General features: G+C 54.7%; 1 protein-coding gene across 1 annotated transcript in view; it reads right to left on the reverse strand.

Moving 5' to 3' along the window:
• The window catches only part of IRS2 (insulin receptor substrate 2), a 32,633-nt gene extending 21,016 nt beyond the window's left edge, over positions 1–11,617 (reverse strand). Inside the window, exon 1 of the mRNA XM_045481987.1 lies at positions 7,046–11,617. Coding sequence (XP_045337943.1) covers positions 7,046–11,042 — 3,997 coding nt within the window. The 5' untranslated portion in view covers positions 11,043–11,617. The remainder of the gene's footprint in view (positions 1–7,045) is intronic.
• Positions 11,618–15,579: the final 3,962 nt, after the last annotated feature.

Here is a 15,579-nt window from a genome sequence, read left to right on the forward strand (position 1 = left end):
GAGAAATTAAGTAACTATCACCCAAGTGAAATAAAAAACAAAATGTTACCGTGAAAGTTGCGCTGAGGCTGGTCTACATAAAACCCGAATGTAACGATTGCTGGGAGCTTCCAAAGCACAGCCGGGGGTGTAGGACTTGGAGACAACCTGACCTCATGTAAACAGCACTGGCTGGGGATTAGGTGCTCCCAGGCAAAACGCAAGACAATGCTGGTCCATCAGAACCCTTCCGTGGTTCACCTTGTGGCTCAGGGAACCTTTGGGTGAGTCCCCCGGCCTCTCGAAGCTGCACATTCCGCATTCCCAAGAAGTGGCCCAGCCCACGTCACCGGGTTATGAAATACCATGTGGTAACATAGGTAAGAAAATGTCTCCACGCTATGAAGCGAAGAAAAACACTTTCTGGATTTTACACAATTCTTTTGACCTAAAAGGGGATGGGGCACGCATTAATCTTTCGGCATTAATCACGACAACGGATACATTTTCAATTCAGCATCTCCAACCCCAGCTGCCTTCTTTCAAATTCATTCATTGTCCATCAGTTTTGGTATTGTTACACGCAATTTGGAGCCAAAAGATGATCTGATTTAAGTAACTCCTGTTAAATCTGCATAGAGGGAGCTCGGTATCACGTTCGTTAAGTATTAAAGATTATGCGTTAATACCATGTAAAAGCATGAATCATTCTCAGCTAAACATGGAACCTAAGGTAACAATTAAAATCACATAATATAACGGAATCTGCCATAATCCCCATTTTTAGCCATTGAAAACACTGAAATTTAATGCTAGACTCTAACAATCCACTCAAGCGTTTATACCACTACCATATGGATGGATCAAAGCAGCAGTAAGATTATAATTATACTTCAGGTTATAAAGTTTTAACACGATTAGAGTACACGTCACTATTCAGTAGTTGAATCTCAAAAAAAAAAAATTCACGCCAAGCCTCTTGTAACATGACTACATGAGAAATGGACCCCCCCCCCCAATATTTACTTCTGGAAAATTTGATACTCCTTACAATCAATACTAAGAAACCCACGAGTATTTACAAAGTGCAACACATGTGGTCATTTATCTTGAAAGTATATGATGTACCACAGTATCTGACCAGATATTGCAAATTTCAGTAAAAACACAGTAAGGAAGGAGTGTTTTTTAAATCTTGTCTGTGGGCACGAATATCACGTGCGGCACAAGAAAACAGGGCCACATCTGAAGGCACATTTACCCCGTCAAGTTTCACAATGTCCCTGTGCACGTAAAAGCAACCTCGTGCCAATTTTAGAATTTTCTAGTCCAAGAAATCGGAACCGCTGACCGGACTGTATTTTGTCTCTGGTAAACACGCAGCCTTGAAATTTTAGCCCAGTTCCATCTCAGCGTCCGCATGCGATGAATTCAATCAAGCAGCGAGAGCACCACGCACAGAAGGGTCCGTGTCATCCACACTCACGGAGAGAGATGCCAGCATACAACATGCAGTTCAGCTGCCTCTCCTCAAACTTCCCTCTGAGCCTCTCGTTTCAGTGCAGTCAACACACACGTCTCTGGGGCTCTCTAGAAAGAACTCGAATCGTCACTAGCAATTACCGACCGAAGCATTTCCCTTCAACGGTTGTAAGAAGAGAACCCACCACTGAACCCGGTCTCCACCGATCTACCTTGAACAGTTACTAACAAAACAAAACAAAACAAAACAAAACAAAACAAAACCAAGAACACTGCAATCTTGAAGGACGCATTTGGGTGAATAAAACAAACACGGCGTCTCCCCCTTTAGATTTGGCTGGTGCTGGTTTCACGAAACCCACCACCTGATCAATAAACATGCTTGTTTGTAACTGATCACTTTGGAGGTTCAGAACACTTTGTTTTCATTTGCTCATTAAAATGCCAACGTGACAACGCCTTGCTCAGTTTGTCCAGAAATATGCATTCTATTCATGTCTGCAGGAGAGAAAATCTACAGAGAATTCCCCTATTATTCGTGGACTTGCTCAAGACCTGGCTTCGGGGCCCGTGTTATTTCCCTCTGAGTTTTTCCCCCACTCTACTTGGCAGGGCAGATAAAAGAGTAAAGTTACATTTTCCCTTAAGTTTCTGAGGTGAGACAGGACGACTGGATTCTGCGCTACCCCCAACACCAAAACAACAACAACAACAAAACCCTCTCCACTTGCCAAATCTGATACCCTAGTTAACTAGCTCCTGGAACTACCCTTCTACAGAAAACGCATTAGTGGGAATTCTAACAGAAAGCCCACTTTGCCCATGCTGTGACTAAAACTGCTGAAGTTCTCCTCTTCAGAAAAAGAGACACAGATTCACTTGATACAGAGAACTCTAAAGAAAACAGCACGTTAGTTCTCTATTAAAATTCCTCTTCAGGAGGCACGGGCCCGCAGAAGAGTAAACGAATCAAACAGTGGAGGTGTTCCTACGGTGTCTGACGACCAAACGAATCCAAAGCACACAGCAGTGGCCACCCTAACCGAATCAACCGGAAAACTGAAGCCCCAGTCCCAGCACTGGATTCAGCAGCTACAAGTTGACGGGTTCTGTGTTTTCTTTTGATACATCCCGCGTGAAGAGCCCACACTATCAATTAAAACACTGTAGGTTCATTCTGGTTCTCAATTTTCATGGTGACAGTATGTCTTGGTATGTAAACAAGTCATAGAAAGAAGGTAATCAAAAGTACGGTCTTCATGGAGTTTCAGCAGGAGGATGCTATTTTCCTCGGTTGTTATTCTGTGATGTAATTTAAAACGCCACTCCATTGCAATTGATAATTATCTGCGAACAAAATCTCAAGTTAAATAAAGAGGGCGAAAACGTGGTTCTTGGAGACTGGAGTGGAACCGGCAGTCAAGCAGAAAAGGCATGCAATTCTTAAAAAGGTATTTGCTCCATTTTCAGAGGACCAGGAGTTGTTGTTTGTTGTTGTTTTTTTAAGAACACTCATTGACAAAAGTGAGTTTCGTATAAATAACTCATGGTTTCAAGGTAGTACCAACAACATCATTGGATTTACCAGCACGATCCTTTGGAAGAGCATTTTAACTGTTCCTGATTTTTCCCTCCCAGGGGCCAAGGACACAGGAGGGAGAGGGCTATAATTGCCCCATTTTACAGACAGAGAAAGTGAGAACCAGGGATTAAATGGTTTCCCTCTGTCACACAATGACTCATTAAGATCAGCAACCAGAAACCTGGTTTCCTGATTCCTGGTTTAATGTTCCACATACTATGCTTCCTTCTACGAAGTACTATTTTCGTAAAGGTTTCTCTTTCAATAAAGGAAATAGAACAAGTCACGTGACTTTCATTCACGAAAGCCTGTGTGTTTTCATAAGCACCTTGGCTGTCTGTTCCTGGGAACAGGGCAGGAGCGGTGCTCCTTATTATCTTATTTCGACAAGAGCTGGCCGACCGAAGCAGGGAAAGCACGCCCGACAGAAAAATAAAGGGCATGTGGTCAAGCAATCTCACTGGAGTGCTAAAAATATTCAAGTTCTTTGTTTTAAGACTTCAACAGGCAATCTTTTTAAACACAAATTGTGACTGTACTGTACCTTTGGAAACCTTCCTCTTACCCCCAACTTCTCTGACCCTAGAACATGAATATATGGTCCTTAAATCAAACAAAATTTAAACGGCAGATGCTTTCAATGGTCATTCTTGTCTAATCTGCCTTACTCGTACATAAAAACCAATTTTAGAATAAAAATCCCACTAAAGAGGAACACTAAGACAGCACCTTTCATAATACACACCAATCTATCATCATAGCACAAAAATGTATAAAATGAATTTTTACATGCTGTTTTAAAGCATAGATTCAGTATTACATTTCCAGGTCCCAAACAACAACACTCTGACAGATTGGTTAGACCTTCCTGCACATACACACGCAAAACACATGGTAAGTACCCTCCCTTGCTCCCTAGTGAGACGCAGAATTTAGAGTTCAGTTTTTACTTGCTCTGGATCAATACAGAACGATTGTATTATACATACTATTATTATGTGTTAATGCAGAACATGCACACATGCACACACACACACACACACACACACACCCCGAGGGTGCATTAACTGTGTCTTTGGTTCTAGCACTATAATCCCCCCATCCCCAATTCTATGGTAAACAACTACCAAAGGCTGGCTGCAGGAACCTTACGTCTTTGTTACCACTCATGCAAATGCCAACCCCTATGCAAATGACCCCAGACTATTCTGCTCTGGCATAATTAACGACGTGTCTCCGTGTGGAGCTCCAGGAACTCGGCAGGGACACACACACCACTTCCCAGAGCCCGGCCAGCTCATGCGATGACCCGGGAGCTCTTTTCCCACTTCATCTTCAAAGAAATGCTTTCCAAGTCCTCCTGCTATAAATCATTCTCCCAAAGGACGCTTATCTCCCGTGAACTTCGTATTTATGAGCACCACGCACAAAATTTCTACAGCCACACGTGAGTTAAATAACAGTGGACGTTCATCTGGAGTTTCTAAACGTTTCCCTCCTGGCTCTGCAGACCACAGTTCAGGTTCCACGTGAATTAAGCCCACATCCTTGTCTTTCCTAGCCTCCTGTTCTCTGTGTCAAAGGAGCTTACTAGAAATCCATTTATCATGGGGTGCTCCTCACAGACCGGTTTTGGCACAAAGGGTCAACTGCAGCTCTCGATTTTGCTTAAAAATAGTCCTTTTCCTTCTTAAAAGGGTGTTGACCACAGTGCTCACAGAGACTCTGGAAAACCAGCAACCAAATAGGATCTCATCTTTGCTCAGCCACTCCGGGGCATCTGAACTGCGGTTCTGGCTTCAGTCCGGAATCCTATAGGTTGAAAGGAATTTTATACTGGTGGGAACACAGAAGAAGCTAAAATCAGGTCTCTGGCTCGACTTATCTCCCGCAGTTTAAAATGTTCCCGAGTCTGGAAAGGGCATTATATCATACATGAATCACGTTTCTGAATGTATCTCCTTTATCAGAAAGGCCTTGAATCCTTTCCAGCTTGCAGACACAAACCCCCTGCTCACTCCTGCTTCTGCAGAAGCCCGCTCCGGGGCCCTCCGACTCCAGGCCGGGTTTTGGCCGCCTACTTCACCCAAAGCAGTAAAAGGTGTTAGGTTCTCAGGCTGCTTCTCTGATGAGAATCAGATTTCAGCAAAGTGTGCTTTCGTGTTCACTAAGGCATAGACCCATTTGGGCACACGACAATAACTTTTGTGTGTTTGTCTCTTTTTTCCACTCAATTCCGGTCACGCTGGTGTGTTTCTATGGTCTGGGTCCTAGACTTCACTCGTCCTCCAACTTCAGGGCACAGTCAGTAGCAATTTTTCAGAAGTACCTGGACCGCCTAACTGAACTGCGAACAAAGTGACCTTTAGTTGAGAGTCGTCGTTGACGGGGCAGTCTGACAAGTTCCAACTGATTTAATTCCACGCTCAAGCACCATATTCCTGACAATTCTCTAGGACTCTTTCCACCTTTCATTCTATGGTTTTAACAAAAAAGTAAAGAGTTCTTCTTTTCATATTAGAACAGGCTATTTACTCCGTAGCTGTGCTGTTAAATCCCACGGACTACAGGTCCCAGGCATGTTACAAACCTTATGGCGGACTTAGCATTCGGCCGGTCTGTGTACTTTACCGACAAAAGGTGTACGGATTCCCAAGCCACCTCGACCATCACCCTGGATCCGCTGCAGACTGCTGACCTTAGGCCAGCATCTACCTAACACCACTCTCACGGCTTTCGGTTCCCGGGTTCCCACACAGCTTCCACCTTCCTAGCAGCAACCTCCCCGCCCCGCAGAAAGATCCATAACTAGAAACTTGTGAATTGAACATTCACCCCTTCTGCCCCCAGCCCAGTCTACACCACCAGCGGCAGAGCAAACACACGGCTCTCTCCTCATGGATATTTAATGGACTGTGAACAACACCACGGGACACCAGGCTCTCGGACTTGAAAACACCAGTGCTGTTGTCTCCCGCCCATTTTCTCTAAAGCACTGATTCTGAAGCCCGACTGCACGGTAACATCCCCTGGGCAAACTCTGAGAACTGGTGCCTGGGCTCTGCCCACTGGGTGCTTTGCTTGAGTGCGCCCTGGGTGAGGCCCATTCCTTGAACCTCCTCAGGTGAGTCGAACACGGGACAGAGTTCTCAGAGGACGCCCCCCCCCCCCCACACACACACACATACAGCATCCCCCCAACAGCATCCGCATAGCCTGGGAATTTCTTAAAAATGCACATTTTAAGCCACACCCTAGACCTGCTGCATCAGAATCTCTGGGGCTTGACACGGCCCAGCCCTCCAGGTTTCTGGCAAACACGGACCAGGTGACTCCCGGGCAGGCTCAAGTTTGAGAACCACTGCCTTGGTATGGTATTTAAACACTGTCACCGTTGCAGACCCTCAGGAGAAAGAGAGTCTCCCTTAAGGAAAAACCCTGCAGTTTACTTGTAAAACTGGAACAGTTAACTAACTGTTCCCTGTTGCAGTCACCAAAATGGATGCTCATTTTCCAAATGACTTTCAGACTTGTTTTTGTAAACTCTGAGGCTCAGCAGAAATCAGGGGGGACCTGGTTTCAGGAAAACAAAGAGAAAGGTGAGGGAGCAGTCAGGACTCCAGGTCAAGAACCGCCAGCGGGCACCCTGGGGGGGGGGGCCTAAATGGGGGGGGAGGGGGGGGCCGGACTGGCCCTGCCCTGTGAAGGAGGAGGAGAGAGGCGTGGGAAAAGAACAAGGGGGCGGGGCCCAAACAACGAATCCCAGCCTCCTGGGTGCGAAGCTGCACATTCAACTCAAAGACCACTGGGCCGCTGAGGCTGTTTGGCGAAGAAGGAAGCCGGGGGAGCCAAGAGGAAAGCAAAACAAGGCGGCTCGTCCAGTATTTTGGCGCTTGTGTCCAGGTACCAAAGGAGCGGATGGTGGTGAAGCCAGAGCGGCCCTCTCCCGGGCCATCCCACCCTGCCTCCCGCCGACCGTCCGCAAGATTCCAAGGGCCTCACCTTTCACAATGGTGGCCTCCTTCAGGTGATGCGACAGGAAGTCAATGCTGGCATAGGTGTTGGCGGAGGGCAGGGCGCCAGGGCCGGGCCCCCCGCACACCCCACCGGTGCTGCTGCCCCCCACCGCGCTGAGGAGACCCCCCAGGCTACGGGTCCGGCCCCAGGCGCTCTTGTCTCCCGGCTGCGGATGCGGAAGCTGCTGCGGGCCGGGCGACAGCCCAGGTTCGTCCCTCACGTCGATGGCGATGTAGTTGAGGCCGTTCTGGAAGCCGGCAGAGGTCTCCCTGCGCATCGGAGAGCCACTGCCCCCGGGGCACCCGACCAAGCCCCCTGGCTGACTCGGTAGCCACGGCCGCGCCTGCTGTGGGGGCGGTGGCTGCAGCTGTCGGGGGGACGTGGGGCGCTCGTCGCCCCCAGCCAGGCCGCCGCCGCTGGCCCCTTCGCTGCTTTTCCTGAGAGAGACGTTTTCCACGGAGGCCGAGTTGTGGCGCTTCGGGTTGTGGGCGAAGGACGGGGACACGGGGGTCACAGTGGTGGTCGAGGAGAAGGTCTCGGAGCTGTGGCGGCGGCGGCCCCCCTGCGGGTCTGCACGGATGACCTTGGCCCCCCGGTGCGGGTCCGGGGGCTGGCTGGCCTGCAGGAAGGCCTCCACTCCCGACACTTGATCCCTGAGACTCAGCCTCTTGACGCCGGACGTGGGGCTGGTCACGCGGGCACCTTCCGGCTTCGGGGGAGCGGCGATGGGTTGCGGCGGGGTGGCAGCCACGCCGAAGGCCATCTCGGTGTAGTCACCATTGTCCCCAGTCTCCGAGGACGACGAGGAGGCAGCGCTGGGGCCCTGGGCAGCGGGGGCGGGGGGCAGGCGGTACAGCTCGCCTGGAGGGGGCGGCGGCAGCGGCTGCGGCTGCAGGGCGGAGGCGGACGCCGCAGGGCGCGGGGGCAGCGGCGGGTAGGGGGAGGAGGCCTCGGGGGACAGGAGGGCGTCCAGCGAGCCCACGGGGTCCCCGCCCTGGGGGCCCGGCTTGGGTGACTTGGGCGAGCTGAAGTCGAGGTTCATGTAGTCGGACAGCGGGGAGCGCTGTCGGCTGTCGCCGCTCGTGCCTGGGGTGCCCGAGCCCAGGGAGGAGGCCGGGCTGCTGGCGGACAGCAGCGAGGACGATGAGGCGGCCGAGGCCAGCAGCGGGGGCGCGGGAGGCGACAGGCGAGCTCCCGCGTCGCCGAAGTCAATGTTGATGTACTCGCCGGGGCTCTTGGGCTCGGGCGGCAGCGGGTACTCGTGCATGCTGGGCAGGGTCTGAAGCCCCTCCAGGGACAGGCGCGTGGGCCGCACGGCCCGGCAGCGCTGGTTCAGGAAGCCCTCTGGGCGGCCGCCAACGCTGCCACCTGGCCTGCCAGGCGAAGGCACTGCTGGGTGAGGAGGCTGGGCGTGGCCGCCACCGCCGCAGCTGTTGGACGGCGCGGTCCCCGGGCTGGCCGGCGGCTCCAGCCTCTCCTCTTCCAGGATGCGCCCCACCGGAGAGCTCATGAGCACATACTGGTCGTTGTTGTCCCCATTGCAGGTGTAGGGGGCCTTGTAGGAGCGGGGCAGGGAGCTGTGGCAATAGCCGGGCACTCCCCTGAGCGTCTCCCCACTGCCATGCAAGGCGGCCGAGAAGAAGTCGGGAGGGGTCCCCGAGGCGCCCGCATCGCTGGGGGACATGTTGAGGTAGTCCCCGTTGGGCAGCAGCTTGCTGTCTGCGTTCTCCATGGACAGCTTGGAGCCACACCACATACGCATGTACCCGCTGTCCTCGGGGGAGCTCTCCGCCGGGGAGCTCGCCTTGTAGCTGCCCCCGCTGGCCGGGAAGGCCCTGCCGGCCGCGGGCGTGGACACCGGCGCTCCCGCGGGGGGCAAGGCCGCAGCGGCAGCCCGAGGCTGCAGGATCTGCTTTGGGGCGGACACGCTGGTGGGGCTCATAGGCATGTAGTCATCACTCCTACAGCTGCCACTGCCACCCCCTGTGAGGGCCGCGCCGGGGGTCATGGGCATGTAGCCGTCGTCCGTGCCCAGGTTACTGCTGGAGCTCCTGTGGGAGCCGATCTCGACGTCCCCGTAGTCCTCGGGGTAGGGGTGGTAGGCTGCTTTGGGAGACGAGGCGGGGCAGGACGGGCAGAGGCGGCCGGAGCTGCCAGAGAAGGAGACCCGCATCAGGGTGTATTCGTCCAGGGACGCAGAGGAGGGCTGGGGCACGGGCCGCTGCCGGGCAGGTGTGGTCAGGGAGTACGTCCGCTTCCTCAGGCCTCTGTCCACGTCCTGGGCCCCGTCCCCGGAGACTCTGCGGTAGGGGCGGCCACAGTGGCTCAGGGGCCGGTCCATGGTCATGTACCCGTACAGCTCGCCCCCGCTGCCGTCCCGGGCCGGGGGCGTCTCGGCAATGGACTCGGGCGTGTTGCTCCGGTGGCTGCAGAAGGCTCTCAGGTCCCCAGGGCTGGAGCCGTACTCGTCCAGAGACATGAAGCCGGGGTCGCTGGGGGACCCCGAGGCCGAGGCGCTGCCGCTGGAGGGCCGCTGGCTCGCGGGCTGGTGCAGGGGGTGCTGCAGGTGCGGGTGCGGGCCCGGAGGCGGCGGGTAGGAGCCGGAGCCGTGCCCGCTGCTGGACGACAGGCTGCTAGGGCTGGTGGCTGCTGGGGGCGAGTGCGCCACGGGCATGGACATGGAGCGGCTGTGTTGCAGGGCGCCCCCTGCCGGCGCCAGAGCCACCTTGCCCGCGCGGCCGCCGCAGCCGCCGCCGCCGCCGCCGCTCAGGGTGTGTGAGCGGCTCAGGGGCGTTCGCACCGGCCCGGGGCTCAGGGGACTCCCGGCCACCGACACGGGCCTGCCGCCCGCCGCCCCGGCCCCCGCCGCCGCCGCGCCGCCGTCGCCCTCGCTGGCCGTGCGCACCCGGCACGAGCTGCACTTGGCTGCCGGCGGGGTGGCGGCCAGGCTGTCGGTGCGCGAGCGGCGCACCAGGCCCGTCTGGCTGGGGGGCAGGTTGACCAGGTGGTGGTGGCGGCGCGCGCCGGGGACGCTGATGGGGTGTGTGGAGGACGAGCCCGACGACTGGCTCTTGCTGCGCGGCCGGAACTCGAAGAGCTCCTTGAGCGCCTTCATGGCCTCCAGGATGGTCTCGTGGATGTTCTGCGCCACCACCGAGTCGTCGGCCTGCATCCACAGCTCACCTGGGCCCGTGACTGCCGACCGGCCCACCTCGATGAAGAAGAAGCTGTCCGAGTGGCCGCAGCGGCGAATGTTCATGAGCTGCAGCGTCACCGACGGCTGCTCACAGTTAAGTTTCACAAAGCCGATGGTGCGCGCCGACAGGCACAGGCGGTACACGCCCGTCAGGTTCCTGCTCTGGCCCAGGCCCTTGGGCTTCAGGTTCACCTGCCACACCTCGCGGTAGGCGGCCGAGGCGGGCGCCACCAGCCCGTAGCTGTCATCGGCCGCGGCGGCGCCGGCCGAGCCGCCCAGGGCGCCGGGCAGGGAGGCGCTGCAGGACGCGGCGGTGGCGGCGGCGGCGGGGGGCGCGTCGCCGGCGCCCGCGCGGCCCTCGCTGACCAGGTCGGTGAGCGCGCGGTACCAGCCCTCCTGCTCCTGCTCGTTCTCGGCCGCCACGGCGAAGTACTCGTCCTTGGTGTAGAGCGCGATCAGGTACTTGTGCTTGGCGTCGGCGCGCTTGTTGATGTTCAGGCAGCAGTCGAGCGCGATGACCCGCTTCGGGGCGCCCGCCTTGCTCCGCCACTTCTTCTCGCTCTCGTAGTACTCGAGCCGCGGCGGCTGCGGCGCCGGCCCCCCGCCCGCCGCCGCCGCCTCGTCGCCGGGCCCGCGCAGCACGAAAAAGCGCTTGTGGCCGTGCTTCTGCTTGCGCAGGTAGCCGCACTTGCGCACGCTGTGGTTGTTGTTGTTGTTGTTGTTGTTGAGGTTGGGGCCGTCGCCACCCGCCGGCCCGGGGGGCCCGTGCAGCGGCGGGCTCGCCATCGCCGGCGTCTCAGGCCGCGCCGCCCGGCCCGCCGTGGAGGAGCCGCGGGACAGCGGAGGGGGCGCGGGCGGGGGCGGCTCCCTCCCCGCCCCCCCACCCTACCCCCTGCTCGCCCGCCCGAGCCCGCGTCCCTCGGGCCCAGGAGGTGGGGAAGGTCGGGGGAGGCCCGCGGGGGCCGGCACCGCGCGGTGGCGCAGCGCCCTCCGCGCTCCCGGGCCCCAGAGGATGCCCGGCGCGGGCGGTGGCCGCCCCCTGGCCCGGCTCCCCGCGGCCGCTTGCCTCCCGGGCTCTCGGGCGGCGCCTGGGGACTCGCTGGCTGGGCCGGGAGTCGGGGTCCCCGAGCCGCGGGGCCGAGCTTAAGGCGCGCGCGGCCGCACCGGTCCCGCCGCCGCGCCGCGCTCCGGGGTGCCGGGGTGCGCCCGGGCACTCGGGGTCCGCGCCGCCACCCGGGCTGCTGCTGCTGCTGCTGCTGCTGCTACCGCCGCCGCCGCTGCCAACGGCGACCCGGGATCGTCGCGGTCCCCGCCGCACAGCGAGTAACACATCGCGCACCGAGTGACTGAACTAAGAGCAAAACAACATGTGACTCGGCGTGACGCAGGCACACACGGCGCGGCCGCCCCGCCCCGCCGCCCGCATTGGCGCCGCGCCCCCCGACGGACGGCCGGCGCGGCCAATGGGCGCGGGCCGCGGGGGGGCGGGCCGCGCGCCCCCGCCCCGCCCCCCTTTCTCCCCGGGCTGCGTTTCCCGCCGTCCCCTCCCCCTCCCGCGGAGGCCAGGGCCCGGGCGGGGTGGGGGCCGGCCCCGGCCTCATTAATCAGAGGCTCGTTGTGGATGCCGGCGGAGGAGATGCCACCCAGGGCGGGAAAAGGGGCGCGCACGAGGGGCGGGGGCCGGCCGCCGCGCGGAGGGCCCTTCCCTCCCGCCTTTGACTCAATTAATTGGGCTCGCAGCTTCCGCCGGGGAGGAGACCGGGGGAGGGGACACTGCAGGGGGCGGGGGGCCGGCGGAGATCAAGGGCCGAGACCGCCGAGCAGGGGGCCGGGCGCCGGCGAGGGGGGCGGCAGCACCCTTCCCTCGGGCCCCGCGTCGCCCTGCTGCCGCTCCACTCGCGGGGGCAAGAAGGGGCAATGAGCTTGGCCGCCCTCTCGTAACCCCCTCCCACCCACACGCACGCTTGGGCGAGCGGATCTGGCGCCCAAACTCGGGGTGGGCGCGCGCCCGCCCCGCCGCGGCGGGTTTGCGCCTGGGTGGTTCCCGGGTGCCCGGCCCGCGCCTTGTTTACGAGCATCACATTAGTCACCGGTGAGCGCCGGATCGATAGCAGCTCGGTGCCCTTTCCTGGAAGGAGGGGAGGGGCGCGGCGCCCCCTCCCTCCCCGCCGCCCCCGATCCGGGGCCGCGCTCGCCTCGGGCGGCTCCCAGGGTCCCACCCGCTCGGGGGCGCCCTTCCCCCGCACCCAGGTCGTGGGCTCTTCCGGGGCGTCATCAGCGCCATTCACTTGTCAGGTTCTCGGGAAGTTGAAATCGTCTGTTTGGGATGGAACCAGAGAAAGAGAAGGAGGACGAGCGGGCGTACAAAAATGCAGTTTCCATAGTGCCGGAAAGAGGGCGGGCTCCAGCGAGAAAACAGCCCGCAGCCCCGGTGCCCGCGGCGGGTGCCCGCCTCCCACCCGACCCTCCGGGCCCCGCGCGCGTTGGCGCGGACGGCGGTGGGCGGCTCCAGACCTGCGCGCCCTTCGCCGGCAGTCGCTGCCGTTGAAGATGCCCTTGAAGAAGTGCTTCCGATATCCCCGTCTCCATGGCTTTTGTGACGGCTTTTGTGACTTTCAAAGTCGATTGCAAATAAGAACCCACGTGGTCGTGTCTCCCAAATGTCACAGTGGGGGCAGCTGGTGAGGATGTGTGTCCCTGAGTTCAGACCGAAGCGGGCTTCGGGTCTCGCAGGAACTGAGAAGGCTAACAAAACAGGCCCTTGTCTGTTTTCTTTCTTTAATTCGTGTGTCTTCATGAGATAATTGGAAACAATAACGTTGGTTATTTTTTATTAAGTCCTGGAAGTTTGCCTTTGAATGCCCTCTATAGTTTAAAAGAGTCTTTATTTCAAATGCAATGAAGTCTTAAGTCTAAGGAAAATGTAGGTTTTGAAACGGTGATAAATATGTTAACATACTTGTAGGCATGTGACTTAAAGATCCTGCTAGTTAATGTTATGTGCCCCCAAAAAACGGCGTTTTTACTCTTTAGCACGTACACCGTTATGATTCTCGATGAGTGGCATAAATTTGGGAAGAATAATCGGTGAGGCATATATCATAGGAGGGTTTGATATATAAAAAGTATATTTAGAGTCCATCTTCCATTTTCAGTCATGCTTTAAAAATTAATACCTGTGGAAATGTCGTTTCACGTGTGTGCCTGCACGCATGTGTGTGTCCTGTACCTGTTGGGCGCACCTTCCTGAACACGGTAGTCCGGCTTCCTGTTCCTTTCAGATCTTGTTGTCCTTCCTCCGTTAGCAAATGTTGCCTAGCAATAGGTCTACTGGGAAAGGAGGGATGAAGGAATTCTTATCTGGGAGTGGAAGGGAAATGTGGCCCAGTTTTATTGGCTTTGTGATGATTTCCGCCTCCCCACAGGAAGGGTCTGAATGGGTCTGCCTGTGTGTTCAGGAACCCTAACTAGCAGACGGGGACGTGGCACAACCTCTAACTCAGCCTAATGGGATACTGAGCTCCACTGAGCTCCTCGAAGAAAGTACTTCTTGCAATTGTTCCGTTCTTTCCTTTTTGGTTGTGGCTTTTCGTACAAAATTGCAAACTAATTGTCATTCTGAAGTCCTAGAACCTCGAAATACAAGTGTGGGAGGTACAATTTCCATTCTCATTAAGAAGTCAGCCCATGAAACCGACAGTAAGGAACTCTGTCATTAGAGGTATCCCTGCCTTCCTCCCTTCCCATTGCCAAATAAGCGCTTTATTTATTTAAAGCTTGTTCGACACCTTGTGATTTTCCAACTGTTCCCCCATACTTTTTCAGCAAAAGTCAGCTAATAACATCTGCCAAGCTGCTCTCCACGCATGGTCTGTTGCCAACAAGCAGCCTGGATGAAAGTTTTTCTCAGGGTCCAAGACCTTCCCTTGGAAGTTCTCTTTGGTTTTACGGATAACTAACTGGCCGTATCTTTTAGCAAGGAGTGTTTTTCTGTTTGCTTGTTTTGCTTTCTTTACATAAAATCGTACACGAGGACTCTTTTATTAAAACAAAAAGTCCTTACTGGAATAATTTAATTACCTATTATAAAGCAGTCAATTTCATAAAAACGTAGACGTTAAAAACGCACCACAAATCCACAATGCAAATAATAGTAAGCATCGTTAATTCTCTTCTCTGTTTCCTGTAACAAAGGCACAGTAAGGAGGAGAAAAGTAGGTAACGTTTTAGTGCTTGTGAGTTTTTTTTTTTCTTTTTAATTCTTAACCCTGTGTAGCTGTTTGACAGCATTTTCTATCTAGATGAACTGTATCTAAAAACTAACTGGGCAGATAGTTAAGTGGCATACTATACGACCAGTTAGAATAGCTTCAGTTTAAAATGTCCTTTTAAATTTAAAAGGACAATTTAATTTAAAATGTGCTTTATGAGGAAAAAAATAAAGTAAAATAAAATAAAATGTGCTTTAGAAGTTACAGATTTTAAGTTCAGAGGCTTATGTCAGAGGACATGTTCAGTCTTTTTTAAAAGTAGAGCATTTCATCACATTTTGCCGTATTAAATAATGTGTTTCAGTAGCTCATTTAATAAATTTTTCTTTCTCTGATGAATGAACCAGGAAGAGACAAACTTTTCCCCATCTAGAATTCATAAGGGGACTTCCTGAACTTTCAAAGCTGGTTGTTTTTTTTTTTTTTTTCACAAATATATTTGCTAATATGTTTCAACTGAAATTTCACAAGAATTTTGTAACATGCTAATTCTGTGCAACAGAATGATTTACAAGAGAGAATGTAACTGCTGTTTGGATACCTTACTACCTGTGCATGACTTTTCAAATATCTAAAGCACCAAGATTTAATGGATTGTATTGGTTCCTTGGACATTGTGAAGGTTTCCACTTTAGTATTTATTTTGCTCATTGTAAGTACTTGTGTATCTTAATTTGTGTCTTTCTGAAATATTCACTGGGGAGAAGGGATTTTCTCAAATGACTATTTCATGTACACGTAAGGTGAAGCAAACTACTATAACTTTAAACATGAGAATTCTTCTGGAAAACGTATGCACTGAATCAAAACTCCTTGGAGAAAATGCTCATGTGGTAGCACAGCTAACCCAATACTCGCAACATTTTCATTTTAAATATGTTGAAGAAATGTATAAACCAGCAATTACAAAGTGACTATGGTTAGTAACTTAACATTTTTATTAATTCACCTCTGGATTTTGTGGTGTTTGAATTTTGAGACTATATTTCTAAATTCAAAACAAAACAGACCTTCCCCCCACAGACTTTCCATGATAGAAATTAAAATTTTAC

This window comes from Leopardus geoffroyi, chromosome A1, assembly GCF_018350155.1.
Source record: "Leopardus geoffroyi isolate Oge1 chromosome A1, O.geoffroyi_Oge1_pat1.0, whole genome shotgun sequence".
In the NCBI taxonomy this organism is placed as follows: domain Eukaryota; kingdom Metazoa; phylum Chordata; class Mammalia; order Carnivora; family Felidae; genus Leopardus; species Leopardus geoffroyi.